Source organism: Achroia grisella, unplaced genomic scaffold (assembly GCF_030625045.1).
Source record: "Achroia grisella isolate CSIRO2021 unplaced genomic scaffold, CSIRO_AGI_Agris_v1 utg840, whole genome shotgun sequence".
Taxonomy (NCBI): Eukaryota; Metazoa; Arthropoda; class Insecta; order Lepidoptera; family Pyralidae; genus Achroia; species Achroia grisella.
This window is the reverse complement of record NW_026713038.1, coordinates 1,932,026-1,949,291: the sequence shown is the minus strand read 5'-3', so window position 1 is coordinate 1,949,291 and position 17,266 is coordinate 1,932,026. Positions and strand designations below refer to the sequence as shown.

Here is a 17,266-nt window from a genome sequence, read left to right as displayed (position 1 = left end):
TTCGATCATTTTATTTACAAATTAGCTAACTTGGTTACGAAGGGGTTGGTTACAAAGTTTAATTATATAATTTTTTGACAGCCTCGGTGGTCTAGTGGTTTAGCATACCGCTTTACAATCCGATGGTCGCGGGTTCGAATCCTCGCACGGTACAAACATTTGTATTCATGAGTATGATTGTTTGTATCGGTCTGGGTGTTTTCTATGTATAATATGTATTTATTTACAAAAAAAAATCATCCATGTATTTACATCAGTTGTCTAGTACCCATAACACAAGCTCTGCTTAACTTGGGACTAGATGGCGCTGTGTGATTTGTCCTGAGATATCATTATTATTATTATTATAATTATCCATATTATCCAATTATATAATTAAATTATGTATGGATAAAAAAAAAATCAAATCGTGTATACTATTTTTTTTATCCCTCCCACTGACCATGTGAGTCTAGTGAGACTCCCTCCTCCCTATTGTACCATCACGTATTTTGCATTTTTTTTTTACAATTTAAATTATGTACATATTACATACGCAATATGTACATAATTTACACGTAAATACACGTAAGTATTTTTAAGCGGTGACGTAACTTTAGGAACCCTCCCTTATCATACAATGTCACACGGTTATCATTTCCTCCTCCCCCTCCTCCACCCCACCCCAGTCCTAACGTGTGACGTAATTTATGAATGAGCCCTAATCCCGCCCTTCACATGTTGAGGGGTCAAAACCGGCATAATTTAATATTACCATACTTACCTGTGAATACGTAAACTGCGTTTAATTAAAAAAATAACATTTATATATAGTCGATGAGATAAAGACATAAAAAACAGCATTAGGTACAGGATGAAATAAGGAAAGAAATGTTTTTTATATACTTAATTTAAATGAACAATCAGAGCAAAAACATTACAATTTAATTTGTGCCTCTATATAATATAATAACAATATTTTTATTAAGTTAAATAAACCTATTATATCGCTTAAATAAAAAAATAAAATAAAAGTAGAGCATATTAAAAAATATTTCAATTAAAACACTATTATTGTATTCAGTCTTAGATTAAAAATCACAAACTAAATTGTAATTGCATTGTATTGCTTTGAATATATTGAAATGTGATAAAATTATTTATTAAATTAATATTAATTTATTACAAGTACGTCAAAATCAAATATGTAATTCACTTCTTAAGCAGAAGTTACGCACGCTCAGTAGCGACTCAACGGCCGACTAGTCACAAATAGTTCCCATGCCGTGTCACTAGATGGCGCTGCCGTCGAATTACAACTCGCTATGTTTTCATTTTTATCATACAATACCTGTTTTCAGCTCTGTTTGAATAATTAACTTTGCGCAGAGGCAATATCGTAACCAATGAGGTTAATCCGAGGTGCGATTATTGCTAGTTGAAAACTTTACCAATACCCCGCCTTGTGGACGTGAAATACCGTCCGCTATGGCAATTTTTGAACGGCTGTAAAGGCCTAATAAATATCTAAAACTAACTCTAAATGTTAAAATTCACTAAGTTTGTTTCGTTTAACCGTTCATTAACTAATTTGAAGAGATCTATAAATAAATAATATTTTGTAGATAGATATAAATAGAATAGAATGACCTCCGACTGCGGACTAGTGTAGTATATTTAGTTCGTTTTTAGGAACGCTCTTACGAACTAGTTTGTTGGCGAATTACACAATACATATATAGATACTGCAAAGAAAGTCGAATTATATTTGATTGTTTTTTATACTTAATTAATTAATTTTTTATATATATGTATACCATTGATATTTATAATATTCTTAGCATTTCTAGTTTAATATTATTAATTTCAGTTTATAAAAAAATATATTCTTGTAATGATTACGTATTTCACTTACCTTCAGTATTGCCTTCAATGTTACCCAAATACATTAGGACAACATAAATTCTTAGAAGTTTTTAATAAAACAGTATGTCTAAAAACGTTTCGATATGGTGAAATATATGAAATCAATCTAGCACAAAGCCCTGTAACCATCATAGTAAGAGTTAAGGTATTGTGTAATACGTTTGAACCAAGAAGCTCCTCCCTTTTGAGGTCGGTTAAAAACGAACAAATAAGTAGGTGCTACAGAACTATATTATAGTGATTACAATCTTTAATCAAATCATATTTATAATCTTTAATCATAGTCGGCTATAAAATATAATGATATAAGTGACCGTAACAAAAAGGATTTCGATTCAAGACAAATGCATCGTCAGATTACATATCGATCCATATTTAATAACGGCTGAGATTTGACATTCACACCCGGTGAAAGTACGGGCTTATTACGAGTCGATTCGATTGATAATCGATCGATTGCGCTGCATAATCGCATTATCGATTCACGGGGGGCCCATTCGTCCACACGTGCCGTTTCAATGGAGGCTCGTTTAGTATTAATATTAAAAATGGCATAGACTAAAAAATAAACAGTAGGGTTAAATATGTCCAATACTCTTAAATGTATTCGAAATTTAATATTACTTTAACAAAAATCTGCTTGTTGCTTGCTATTGATTAGCCAGTGGTTAGGTATTTTTTATACAATAGCAATTAATATTAAATTTAATTACTTGCTAAAAAACAATGGAAACCCAAATGTTCCATTTATGAAAACATTTATGAAATAAATACAAATATAGTTTGCAACTTCTATAAAATTAATAACAATATAAAGGAATGAGATACCTAATTAAGTTTCAATTTCAGTTTAAACCATAGTTTCAATCGGAATATATGTAAAAGATTTTTAAACATAAACTCAAGCATAAAATAATATTTGTAGCTTAGAGAATAGTTCTCTAAGCTATTATTTTATGCTTGAATTAAAGTTCTATAAAATATTTGCTGCTAATAAATTCATCAACACTATAAAAAGACTGTTCCAATAGAATTTTAATATCTACAACAGTTACTCTATTATTTAAATGAACGAAATGTATAGCTTTGTTTGTATAATAGATGGCTTATCTGTCAGTAGCGTGGATCAAGGTAAGGCATTCCGCCGCAATCAAAACTAATTACAATAATTAATTTTAGTCCCTTCACTACGAAAATCAAACGTAACGGTGAGAAAATGACATGCCATTTATTAAAATTTGAATCTTCGTTGAGGTGACCATAGTGGCCGGCTTCGAATTGAACTGTCTTGTTTCAATGCCCTATACCTTTTATTTGGATGAAATGTTTTGTATATCTTTTTAAAACTAACTTACTATGTTTATGTAGTAAGTTTTAAAGAGACGTAACTTAGTTATTATAGGAAAACCAAGGCTGTACTAAACATAAGTAGAAATGATTTACAAAACAAATTAATAATACTCGAGCCAGATACTTTTTCGTCGAACATTTTCACAAAAAAGTTGTTGTTTTTTTTTACACATTTGCGAGGGTACTAATCCTCAACCCACCCTCGGAATCGCAACTGACTTTCTCTAAACTTCATAATATAACTTTTTGGACCAGGAGGAAATTGTTCACCTTGACCTAGCTATAATATTATGAATGTGAAATCTATCCGTATGTTTATTACCTTTTTAACCTTAGAAAATTCCTGAGATTGCGGATAGCAACTATTGAAAATAAATTCGAGCACGTCATTTTCTATTATTTAGTAAAGAATATTGACCTGTATAATACATATCTTTAATAAACTAAATATGTAAAAGCTATTCTTCGCTGACTGTTAGGATTAGATATTAGTGAAATAACCTGTACGATGTCTTAATCGGTAATAATTCTTAGCTTTATTACCGATTCAATTCTTAAATTTCATATAAAGCAGTCTTGATGGATCTAATTTGAGCCAAAAATAATCTTTAATGAAATAAACTTAGTATAAACACTTTTGAATGGTCATATTGTTTTATTCAATACACTCATCCGATACGCGCTCATCACAAGAACCACGAGCAAGAAACTTAGGTTTAGCTCTTTTAAATAAATATTGTTCAGATTTACATTTTAAGTATTTTGTGTGAAAAAACTAACCCATTAAAAAAAATACATTGACTAATATACTACCTACTAGAATACAGGACATTCCGAAACTGCCTCCTTTCTGAAATAAGGTGTATATAGTAAAATAAAATATATGTAGATAATGTCCGATAACATTAAAAATAATGGATAATTTAATTTCAAGTGGACATTTAATGGAATTGCGAAAGCTGAATCAATCAAAATCTCTCGAACTTAACCTTACGCATCGATGAAGTCTGAGGACAACATATCCACGCTTGTAACCCGAGGAGAGGTTGAAACGTTTTAAAAACATATCATGTTTTAGTATATTTTTACATTAAAAATAAACATTACACAATATTCAACACAATTTACGTAATATCAGAAACTGGTTAGTAACGAATCAATCACCGAATTGTTTTTTCAATGTGCCTATCTAAGAATGCATTAGTTATTATTCTTAGATTCGTAAACTGTTTTTTAATTCGCAGTTAAGTCGTTAGAAAATTATTCTATTTAGAACTAATTGACATTTTCCACTTAATGTGCATTTTACAGCCTATATATAGCCTATACATAGGTATCAAAATAATAGTGTTATATACTATTGACACAAAACTATGCATAAATGATGGCTTAGGTTTTTTGTTTGCCATTGGTGTCCCGCCAGCGTAAATCGTTGACGCAGGCGGATGAACCATATTCCACTATCATCAATTAAAAAAAAGTATAAACAAAAATTCCATTTTAATTCTTTAAATATTTTTACTTTTTTTACAAAATGAATACTAAAAAAATCGCAAGATTGTTCTATTTCTAACATCACTATTACAGCCTAAACCACGGTCTTCTCACATCGTCAGTATTTATGTAATAACGCGCGGTCAGTCGACCGATTTATCAACTGATGCAAGATAAAGCTACATGTCACCAGTAGCCGGTTAGGATCCGACGACACGCGCGGAATGTCACATCGGAAACTAGGGATGTGACAAAATAATCGATTAAGGAAAAATCGATTCTTTTCTAGAGACGATTTTTATAGGGTTAATTGATCTAACCGAAAAATAACAAATGTTATGTCCCAAATATATATAATACACCGTCGCTAAAAAACAAGATTAATTGGTCGTTTAAGTAATTGTTTTAATGGATTATTAAGCTGAGAAAAATAATCGAATAATTTATAATAGATTTATAAATCGATTAGGCAAAATGTCACATCCCTATCGGAACCGCTTACACAAGTAAACCGATGGCATCTGAATTTTGCCAGGCGAAAATCCATATCAGCTTATCAAAGAATTCATAATGATATATGCAAGAGTTTGAATAATTTTTATCACGTTTTTCATTTTTCTCAATCTTCAATTTTTCGAAGTATTCGAATGTTGTCTGTTCCTGGCCTTTACAGAATCACCGGACGAATTTCACTCCAGCCTATTTTACTTTCAAACTTTCGACTCTGTGGAATTTCAAAAAAGATGTTCTATATGATTAATTTTATTATTTAATTCTTTTATTTACGTTATTCCAAGTCATTGTTTATATATACTTGGTGTACAGTTATAAATATTAATTATAAATATGGTTCTAAATTTTATATTCTTTTCCAATAGGTAGCTTATTTAGAGTAACATTGAAGTGGGTTTAATAATTTTTTCTTCGAACAAATTACTCCTGTCAATAAAAATAAAAAAAAAACATATTGATTTTGTGAACGTAATTTTTTAATCGAACACAATCTAAAATCGTATAAGTAGGTACTAAAATTGTTTAGGTCGAAACGTTGGTCCACACTTTTTTTTGTAAGCATTAACTGCATCGGTAAAAATAAGCAACGGAATACAAATACACAGGCCATGTCTTACTGTCTGTATGCTGAATGTTTTAACACAAAAATAGATTATGGAAACAATTTTAACAGTAATGAATACCGATTCACATAAAAATCACAATTTGAAAACTGGCGTATTTTTTTATCACAACTGGTCGAGGGAACATATCCTTGAATACAGTTTCATCTCTCCATTGTGTGAAATCAAAGATAGGTGAAAATCTTAATTTGGTATTTAAAATTATTAGGCGAAACTTATGCATCCAGAAACATATATTTGCACAATTCAATCCTAGAGAACTTCAATAAAACTAGAAATTTCATTTCAATGAAAAGTAATTTAAGGAAATGTATGGAAACTACTAGGCCTAACTAATATTATAAAGACGAAATTCTTAGACGTTTGATACTGTAAAAGAGGCCTGTAATAGGCTGGTTTAAGAGACACGTTGTAAAAGCTTGCATTCGCAACAAGTATAAAGAAGGATATACGAGTAAGTTACTTTTTATCCCGTTCAATAGAGTCAAGCGGACGAAGTTGCGGGCGGAAACTAGTATCATATAAAAACAACTTAAAATGTTTGTTGTCTCAAATGCATTCACCACTACTTTACAAATTTGTTATCACTTTATATCGCCAACCCAATAATCATCAACATATACCTTAATGAGCAGCAATATAATAAAAAAAATAGAAATTATAAATGCAAAACCACCGCAGGAGTCGACATATCGACGTATTAACCGCAACGCTTAGAACCACAGGCATACATATTTGTAGAATGGACATGTGAATGTTAGAAAGAGTTTAATAAATTATTTTATATTGGCGCCTTTAGTTAGGTAGGTAATTTCTTAATTTTGTGATTACTTACTCCCGCTTACATGAGTGGATTTTCGTTACTTTAGAAATAAATCATTACATTTTAAGCAGGCATGTGACAATAATTTTACTTGAAAACAATATTTATAAGACATTATTTTGTTTAGATAGCTAAAAATGTATGTTTCTTATTTCATTATTTTGACAATAATGTTGTCAAAATAATGAAATAAGACATGCTAATGGAGATGAATAGTTTTTGTTAAAAATATTTGTTAAAAAGTAAAGAAATTATACATATTTTGTACATCATTTGTTTGTGTACTTATAATGAAACTGACTATTTATTACTGAAGTTTACTTTTACATTGTTATTTGCTATGTATATTATAGTTTTAGTTTCTTTATAGTATACATAGTTTCATTTTATACTTTATTTGATGAAAATTTTTAGATACTTATATATATATATATTTTATACTAATGTAGATTTTGCTGACTATCCATTCCAGGTAATTCTATACTTGAGTGAGAGATAAAGCTCGTGATTCATGCGCTCCCATTATTGACAGATGGCGTCGTAATGGCTCGATTGATTTACGATACTCGACTTAATCGTTGTGTAATCGAGTATATCCCGCCGTCAACTCGATATTCGCTCCCGGTACCTCTTCAATAAGGTGGTGCAACTTTATTGAACTTTATAAAATCTGTTTAATCAAACTCATGTCATCGTGCAAGAATAATAGAACAAAAATATATGAAAACATTTTTTTATATCTATTGTAATTTGGATTAAGTAGAAAGAAATTTACTTAACGTATAATTAACGTTATATTCTCCTGGAATTTTGTTACAAAAGATAATTTGAGTAAATTTTTTTAAGTCGTGTGGTGTTTAGAACTAGGTATAAATCTAGAATGATAGAAAGAAAACTCAAAGTAAACCCTAGCCTATCTGGAGCATACTCTTACGATGAGAGATCTATTGAGTCATAGTATTATAAGCTTAAAATAGAGTTAGATAGATTTCTATATTAATACAGTATTTTTAGTAGATAATCATGTCAACAGGATTGACATCCGTAATACCAATAAGATTTATTCCCAGCAGTGGAATAACAGTGAACTGTTGCAATGAAATAAACCATAGATGTTTTTTTTTACTCGTAAAATTTTAAAAGGTATTTCCCCATAACACCTGGCAGTCCTGACACCATGCATGTAGTATACTATCAGTAACATATGCACTGAGCGCTACCGACGCTTTTTACCATATCTTGAACGCTTCTTTATTTATTTCTCATTTATCTGGCCCCCGTACCTACGTCTAAATCCAGCGGGTAGCGTTTATCAAGCATTGACAGTAATGGCGACAGAGTACAAGCCTCGCCGATAAACCTTTTTTATTGTATCAGTTTTGGCAGTATACTTATTTTGGACTCATCGAAATGAGCTTACAAATATTAAAACTTCTATAACAAATTTGACGTTGGCTCTTAAAAACTGCTGTTGGTTTCCATGGAAACGATTTTGAAATTGCGTTAATTAAACCTATTTCAATAGTTTATAATTACTATAAAGTAATATTGTGAGCCGTAATAATCTAGACGTTTTTAATCAAAATCCGTATTGAATGAACCCTGAGAAAAAAACCAAAACAGCAATCATTTATATAAGTAAATAATAAACATTTCAAGAGGGCAGAGTCGCAGGACACAGATATCTACATATTTCTAATCTGTCGCATAAAATAAAAAAACACTGCTGGTAAACCATATATATGCAAATATGTGAAATTTTTACACAGTAATAATTAGAGAATCTTCAAAACACTACTAGTTTCTACTAGCAATGTTTTCTAGAATATGGGTACAAAATAGGCAAACATTTTTTGTGCCATTATACATCACAACTAATCAAACTGCTGTATTTGCTGGACCGCATATTATCTAGATTTTTTTTAATCCGCAAGGTCTACGACACTGTCGACATTCGGCGCGACATGGCATGCGGCACGAGCCGTCCTATAATTATTTTAAGTGTCAATAAATAATAAAGTTCGCCGCTCGCGCACCGCTGAGTGCTCCCTCGTCTCTCTTATCTCCATTCTTAATGCGTCTCTTTGCTGGCCACCATGTTTTTTATTTTTTATTTCTTTTTTTATTTTATATCAACCAAAGAGGCCAAATTTTGTGTTGACAGCATGAAGGTTTTATGTTTTAATCGCGGCTTTACGTCCGTTTAATCGGTGTTATAGCCGTCTAGTTTATACTTTGGTGTTATAAAAAAACTTATCTATTTTATGTCCACTCGTGTAGGTAAAGTTAATCTATGCAGACGTCTTTAATTTATTCAGTCTACAATGTTTTAAATGTGTACGTGTGTCTGTGGTCACTGGCTTGTCTACTGGTATACATGTAGCACATTTTACGGCGAATTTATCTTCAGCGTTGCTTGAATTTTATTGAGAGTATCAAATTAGGTTGTGGGAGGTTTTCTACAACTAAACACTTTACGTTTAGGTACGTGAGTCTGAAATATCGTTTAGTACTAAGTGTAATTTAATATTTTAATCTAGACTAATCTTATAGTACAATACATTATAAATGTTATCACATCCACTTCTGTAGTTTTTCATGTTTCTTTTTATTGTGTTTACTCCCTTACTGAAATCGTTACAAATTGAATTGTTTTTTTAAACAATGTCTTAAAATATAAGAATTGAGATCATTCTAAATAGATACCTAATTTGCGACTGAGTTTTTTCTATGACGATGCCAAGGTCAGGTGGTGAAGTTCAAACTGCGGTTAGTAGATACCATCGCTGGGGCTAAATTAGTGTAATCTCCGCCACAACTCTGTCAAGGTTCTAATATATAGGTACTTGTAATATTTGTGCTCATTTACAGATCACATCATATGATCTTAAATTGCGCAGGAATATTGGTCATAATCTAATTTTTTATTTACAATAAATATCTGCCTTTTATTACACAACAATAAGACTAATTGTATTGTATACTAGCTATGCCCGCGGTTTCACCGGCCTGAAATTTATAGTGTATATGTTAATCTGGTGTATATGCTATATTACTGTAAAGTTTAGTAAAAATGAATGAAAATAATATATTATAGATGCTTGTATAGACGTTTATTATAGCAGAGCGCAGTGACAGAAGTGTTATAAAACAAAATGTATAAAAAGAACTCTCATATTTTAAATATATAAACGAATATAAAAACTGCCAGTGTATCTCATTGTAGATCTAACAAGTTTCATTAAAATCCATTCAGTAGTTTTTGCGTGAAAGAGTAACAAACTACTATCCATACTCACAAACTTCGCGTTTATAATATAATATTACATCAGCAGTAATTTATACCTATTTTTCTGTATGTATATACTATTTTAACATATCTTTAAGATTCTCTTACCTGATGATAAGTCGTAGGTAAGCGTCGTTTATATAGGTAGGTACATGAGCCACGAAAATTACAACATCATGCGACTCTTGTAATACAATGCAATCGCAATACCGTCCCAGAGGACTGACAATGTCATGCTTCTTATCCTGTAATTTCATGACCTAATCTCATCCTACAAACGAACCTGATTGCAAATTAAGCTGCTAAGCTGCTGAAATAGTGGGGTACCCTAGACGACTTCTTTTGAAGTCTACCAGTATCGGTACATTACTATCAACTAACATGAGCTAGTCTTTATTTAAAAAAGAGAGACTCGTACTCTACCCTTATAACCCATGCGAGGCCTTAAATGTACAAGCTTGGGATTTCACCATACACCACAAAATTATACCTATAGAAAACTCATTAGAAGAGAGTAACATTAAAAAAAATTGAGACCCGTACGAAAATTTACAAGTAAAATCTTAAATTTGTGTGACTGATATTAGTCGTACAAACTGGAGATATCACCCACAAATATGCAGAGCAGAGAAAAGTACTTAATACAGATCAACAGGTGCCGGCCGACGTTCTATTGTAGTCGGCAATGTCGTCAAATGAGAGAGGACATCTGTACACTCTGTCATTAGTGGAGGCGCCACGCCGACAGCGACACCTGCAGATAAGGGCTAATTGTCTATCATTATGCAGATGGCTTCCTATTGCAAAACTGTTCCTGAAGTACTGTCGAATTGCGTAAACTTTTATTATAACATCAATGTTTGTGCTATTTTTCTCTTACTATTATTATATTAACTGCAGCGCTGCCTTCGTAAAATAAATCCCATGTTAATCAATTAGAATGTAGCTTCCTATAAATTTAAGAATAATTGATATCCGCCAAATTACAAAAAAAAATTGTGTCAATTTATATTTCTGACTGACACCGGTGAAGGAAATACCGATATCAAATTAAAAATTAATCAGAGAGACGGCTGTATTTTTTTTTATTAAATTTATTTGTTTCTCTACTGTTTTTATTATCCCATTTTTTTTTTGTATTATAAATATATTATGTAGTACTTCAGCCGCGATTTGATATGGCCAAAGTTTTAATTATATAATGTGTTCCTCTGGAGGGGATGTTAAATTATCGAAATAAATACATATATATTATAGTTATATACATACGTAAATGAATAAATATATATTTCTTTTTAATTCAAATATAGTAATGTTATGATTTTGCAAATTATTATGTTTTGCTGTATTTTTTTTTGGGTTGATAATGGAATGGTGCACCCGTCTGCGCTAACGGTTTACGCTAGCGGGGCACCAGTGGAGGATCATGGGGTCGTCAAGCCCATCGTAAATTCATCACACAATATCACATGGTACATTGCTAGCAATGGGGTTATCAATCCACATTACTAACAATCCCCTTCCCCCCTGTATTACCGCCACGTTGACGCTCGGGTCCGTCAAGTGTACTACACAATATCACCAGTTGATAATGACTATGACTACCTCATCTGGGATAACAGTTGTGATGGTATGATTTTATACAAATTTGCTTCAAAGATCCCCAGATTTTTATACCCATGCCATGGCATATAAACATGCCAACTTTTTTGGTAGACGAGTAACCAGTTATTATTTCATACACAGAATAAACAAAGTTCTTTGTTCTATGTTTTAATACACCTACCGCTAGGAGGTCGATCTTCCAAATGTTCCACCTGCTCCCAACCAAACCCTCTAATATTTTTAATGCTTGTAAAAATTGTGCAAATAGAACTAATATTCCATAATATTACTTCTAAATGCACAATTTTTACGAAATGCCATGCTAAAATGTGGATGAAATAAATCAAGTTACCTCATTGTTCATCAGTCAAGTTGACAAATTCACCAAGAATTAAAGGTATTGGTTTCCAGTCAGAAAATTACTTAAAATTCGCGGCTTAATGCTGCAATATACTTATTTGATGAGCATTATTGACATAAAGGGAAAGGGGCATAATTTCGTAATTCATAATCTTTAAGGCACGCACGCTTAAAGGTTTCGCTTATGCATCAATAAATAATGCACTTATTGACTACCAAACGCACTGTGCTTATTTCTTTTAGTGGTATGGACCTTTATCTGCCTCAAAAAAGGGTAATGATCATTTAAATGTAACACGCACCGCATAATCCACATTAGTAATTAACGGTACCCGGTCATTAATAATAATATTGATACAAATGGCAAAATTGAGATGGCCGTAATCAGTTTTGTTAATAATTACTATTCAGGACAAATTATAAACCGTTATCTAGTCCTAAACTAAACACAGATTGTATTGTACTAAACAACAAATCGATGTACTTAATTTTTTTACAATTGTGTTCAGATTTACCATATACAACGTAGATCAGTCTGATATTCACAGTATGTGACAATAAAAAAAGTGGACATATCTAAACTTATAGTTTAGATATTTCCACTTTTTTTTATTGTAATACTAATATATTATGATTATACTGTTATAATAACATCAGTTGTAAAGTAATAGTTCATAAATAGTAAGGAGGCCGCAAGAAGTTCACTACTGTGTACAAATTGATTAGAGAACGAATTAGAGGATGGAGGAAGTAAAAAGGCAGAAGGATGACCTCTGAAAAGGCAGATAGAGAAACAGACATACTTTCCATTTATGCTATTAAATGCTTATGCGATAAGACCGCCTTTTGTACCCTATTACTGTAATTTATGTTGTTTGTAATTTACTTCTGGTTCAATAAAGAGTGAATAAATAAATAAACAAATGGGTAAATAGATTCCTCGCTCTTGACCAACTGCACGTTTGCAAGCAATTAATATGTTAAATCGCTTCAATACAATAATTGTTTAATAGAGAAGCTCATAACGTTCCCATAGATAAAACAAAATGTAGATATCGAGTATTTGAGATGGGTTCATCTGAAGGACGCGACGTCTTAAACCCGAGCCGTGACATCGATAATTGCGCTCCGCGCCCTGACCCCCTTGGAGTACAGTCACTAACATTTGTTCTTCTGCGCCCAAATAATATCTAATTGTAGGAAAGGGATTGTTAGCGATGTACAAAGTCAGGTGACCTCCACGCGGGTCCCCCTCGAAGCCATCGTGATAAATTCCTGCTGAATTTGTCATAATGGGCCAAACTGACCTGACCTTATGCTCATCTTATCATCCTTCACTAGTATCCCGCCATCGTAAACCTAAACGGTTTATGGTGCCTACCAGGTGCCTACCAGGGTGCACTATACCTTATTATCACCCTATAAAAAATATTTTTTTTCCTATATTTAGATGTCTAATCATCCGTATCTAGGACTAGACGGCTATAAAACTGAAACTTTATTATAATTAGTAGGTACTATTTAATATTAAAACATTTATTCCTCTGAAAACCGATATCAATCGTATAAAATTCATACGAAATAACAAAGGTCAAAATCATTCCAATTGCGAATATTTGTTACATATGATGAAAAGGAGAACGCCAAAAGGCATGAAATCGACGAATAAATAGAAATAAGGAAGATATCTAGAATAACACTTGAATCTGAAAGATATATATTAATATACTATTACTAAACATGCGTACCGTAGGATATTGATAAAGACCTATTTGAAAAGAAAATATTCAATCCAATGACTAATGCAAAAAAAATCCTCGTTAAAGAATAAATATTTTAGGTTTGGTACCTCGAACATATATATGAACAGTTAACTTGGTTGTGTAGTCAGTGACTTAATAATAAAATAATAAAACAGTTTTGTTCCCGACTGCTCCGTACCATCAAGCACGTATTCTGTCTGCAGGTGCCTAATGGTACATCTCATAATTCTCGTCTGTTGATCTTGCGTGTGCGCAGGTGATGAGGTGACGTCATCCATTTAACATCTAATGAGGACCACTTAATATTAAGACAGTTTTCGACCTTGTGGATTACTAAACTGACAAACGAACATACTGACAGATGATTAGTCTTCATGTTTAGCTTACTATAAGAATAATAATAAACTTGTACTTGTCTCGTGAATATCTTAATTTGAACACAATTAATCATAGTAAATTGGGTAATTAAATTTTACATAGTTTTTCTGGATACCTGTTTGTCACTTACTTCAATTACAAAGCACCTAAGTTCCACCACAGAGGTCTACTAAACTATCCTTCAATTCCTGTCCGTAACAGGAGTTAATAGCGTATTAAAAAAATGTTTGTACTATGTTTTTATCATAATTATGAAGTTTTTGATCAATAAAGTTCATTTAAAAAAATAACAGGACGGACACAATGGGTTTTCGAAGCTCACAATACTACAGGTTTAAAACAGTCGGCCTATTAGAAACCTCCTAGTGTAGTGTAAGATACACATATATTATAAACGCGAAAGTTTGTGAGTATGGATGAATGGTAGTTTGTTACTCTTTCACGCAAAAACGATACTACTACTACTAGTACTACTACTATTAATATTACTACTATAATTAAGCAACTTTCGGACGGATTTTGATGAATCTTTACAGTAATATACATCCGAATAACACAGGCTATAAATTTCATGCGGCTGAAACCGCGGGCACAACTAGTAGTCACCCAACACCAGCCACCACCCAAATATATATATACAGTCTATCTCCGACTACTTGAGTTGTTTGTCCTACTAAAGTCCATTTTTTTTACATAGGGCTTACATATGCGGTTTGGTTCCTATATACTACATTACTATTGAAAATGCGTATGTATTGTTACCGTTTTTGCCTGCAGAGTTCTGACAATCCTGTGGAGGAGAAACCGAGTAGCGACACTAGTTATGTTGTAGGCGCCTGGCCCGCGAGCACTCCGGGACACACCGGGTACCTAACAGTCGCTACATTGCCACCAACGTTCGCCAGAAGTAAGCTCTTAGTAAAATAGAATAAATCATAAAGTATGTATGTTAACGGCCTGGGTGGTCTAGCGGTTTAGTACAACGCCTTGCCGCGGGTTCGATTCTTAGCGCTGTAAATATATTTGTGAGTACGATTGTATCGATCTTGATATTTTCTACGTATATTATGTATTTATTCACAATAATGTATCTGGGTATTTTTATTATTTGTCTAGTACTCATAACACAAGATCTGCTTAGCTGGAGACTAGATGTATGTAAATTCTTTGGATTATTATTGTTATTAGATATTATCATTTTCATCTATTAAAGATTTAGGTAGGTTCAACACTAACGGTCGGAGTGGAATGCACATGCGAATCCCCAGCTCCGTCCGGCGTAGGCACTTGCGGGTACATCATATGGTTTTTAGTGCGTAAAATTCTTACACATCACCCCTACATCCCTCCGGCGAAGTACTGTCTTTTGAAGATTTTCCACACGTTAAAAAAAAGGTTCAACAATAGCGTGTTAGTCCTCCTAATTGAAATAAATAATGAGTGAATAAATAAATAGCTAGATACATTCCTCGCTCATGACACTATGTTTGCAAGCAATTAATAGAATAAGTCGCTTTATAACAGCGTGTTAATTTTAACTGATGAAATGCAAATTGCACAATTCAACTGTATTCTTATTCAATGTTACACATGTAGCGCGTGGTTATCACCTCACCAATGTAGAGTTACATATGATGTGATGCCGCTACATTAAATATTGTTTGTTGTAGAGTGTAGGTAGTGAGTATACCGATGAAATCATTGTACTATTTATTGTACATTAGTAAGTTTATTTGGTAGTGTAGCAACATGGCTAATTGATGACGCGTACATTCGACGAGGAGTCGTAAACTAATAAGGTCTCAAGTGTTGACAGAAATATTACAATTGTAGGCACACACACGTTCTTGACTATAAGACACTGCATATCAAGTATTATTTTTGATATTCTTGTTTTTTTTTTTTAATTTACTTTACAAAAAAAACTCGATATGTATAACGTCCTGATATTATTTTACATTAGATACATCATAATTTTTGTATTTCAGAAAGTCCACAAGCAACGATTCAAGATATCGATGTAGAGATGAAGCTGGTCGGAAACGGAAGTGAAACGGTTGTTACCGAAACTGTATAATTATTATTTATATAATAAAAATGTACAAAATAATATTTGGTATTTTTAGTTTATTAGTAATAAATTAAGATTTATACCATTCGATGAAACAATATCAGTTTAGCAGTCGTCAGTCAAGCAGTCGCCTGACATGAACTGATAATCTAAGGTCGCCTAATATGGCTGACAAGGGTGGTGAGTCTTTTTTATAAGTAAAATAAACAAAATAACTTACTCACGAATCTTTTTTAGTATATATATCTTTTTTACTATATTTTATACAACATAGAAAAAAAATGATACAAAATAAGAAAAGAACTCTATATAAAATGAAGTCTGTCGCCAACAGCCGCCTTTAAAATACATGAACAGCACTATGGATCTCATTTAACTAGATACCCTTCCGCCATTATCACATCCTAGTAGATTTTAATTCCAGTTCCAGGTTCATAGGTTCCAGAGGAAAAAAACATATATTTTTAAATATTTTATTAGCTTTAAAATTAATGTTACACAACTTATAATTAAATATTGGGTAAATAATAAAGTTAAAATAAATATTAGTAAATAATTGCAATAAAAAGCAAATGTGTTATATAATCTAATCTCGTTGTTTACAATCATCATCATTAAAATATCATAAAATGATTGTTACGATTATATTTTAATAAGTTACTTCCATTCCATCACATTCCATTTCAACGTCAGATAAATATTTAGTTTCAATTTCTACCAATATTTATATTTCTTTACATTAACTCACTAGTTGTCACAATAACATTATTATTAAAAATAGCTTAATATTTTTCGTGTTTTCAATAATATTATTATGACAATGTTCTCTAAAGCATCTCGTATTTCGAATTCCTTGAATTTTCTCTTGCGTATAGTACCTATTTTTCGAATAATATATTTTAAATAATTATATAATTTATGAGATAAATGCAACGAGAAAGTTCATGATGGATATAAATGTATATTTATAATAAAAATGCTAAACAATAAAAACAAACTAAAAAAGCACAATAACTAATTTTAAAAAATATTGTAGGAGCCAATCGTAAGTTGTTTAGTAACATACATTCTTCAATTATCGCATATCTGCAA

At 31.9% G+C, this 17,266-nt stretch overlaps 1 protein-coding gene and 1 non-coding gene across 2 annotated transcripts in view; both read left to right on the top strand.

Moving 5' to 3' along the window:
* The window catches only part of LOC131852144 (tRNA (adenine(58)-N(1))-methyltransferase catalytic subunit TRMT61A), a 77,792-nt gene extending 61,301 nt beyond the window's left edge, over positions 1 to 16,491 (top strand). Inside the window, exons 6-7 of the mRNA XM_059202786.1 lie at positions 14,881 to 15,010; positions 16,092 to 16,491. Coding sequence (XP_059058769.1) covers positions 14,881 to 15,010; positions 16,092 to 16,180 — 219 coding nt within the window. The 3' untranslated portion in view covers positions 16,181 to 16,491. The remainder of the gene's footprint in view (positions 1 to 14,880; positions 15,011 to 16,091) is intronic.
* LOC131852177 (U4 spliceosomal RNA) lies at positions 1,357 to 1,495 on the top strand. The gene has a single exon (XR_009357913.1). It is a non-coding gene; the product is annotated as a U4 spliceosomal RNA (small nuclear RNA).
* Positions 16,492 to 17,266: the final 775 nt, after the last annotated feature.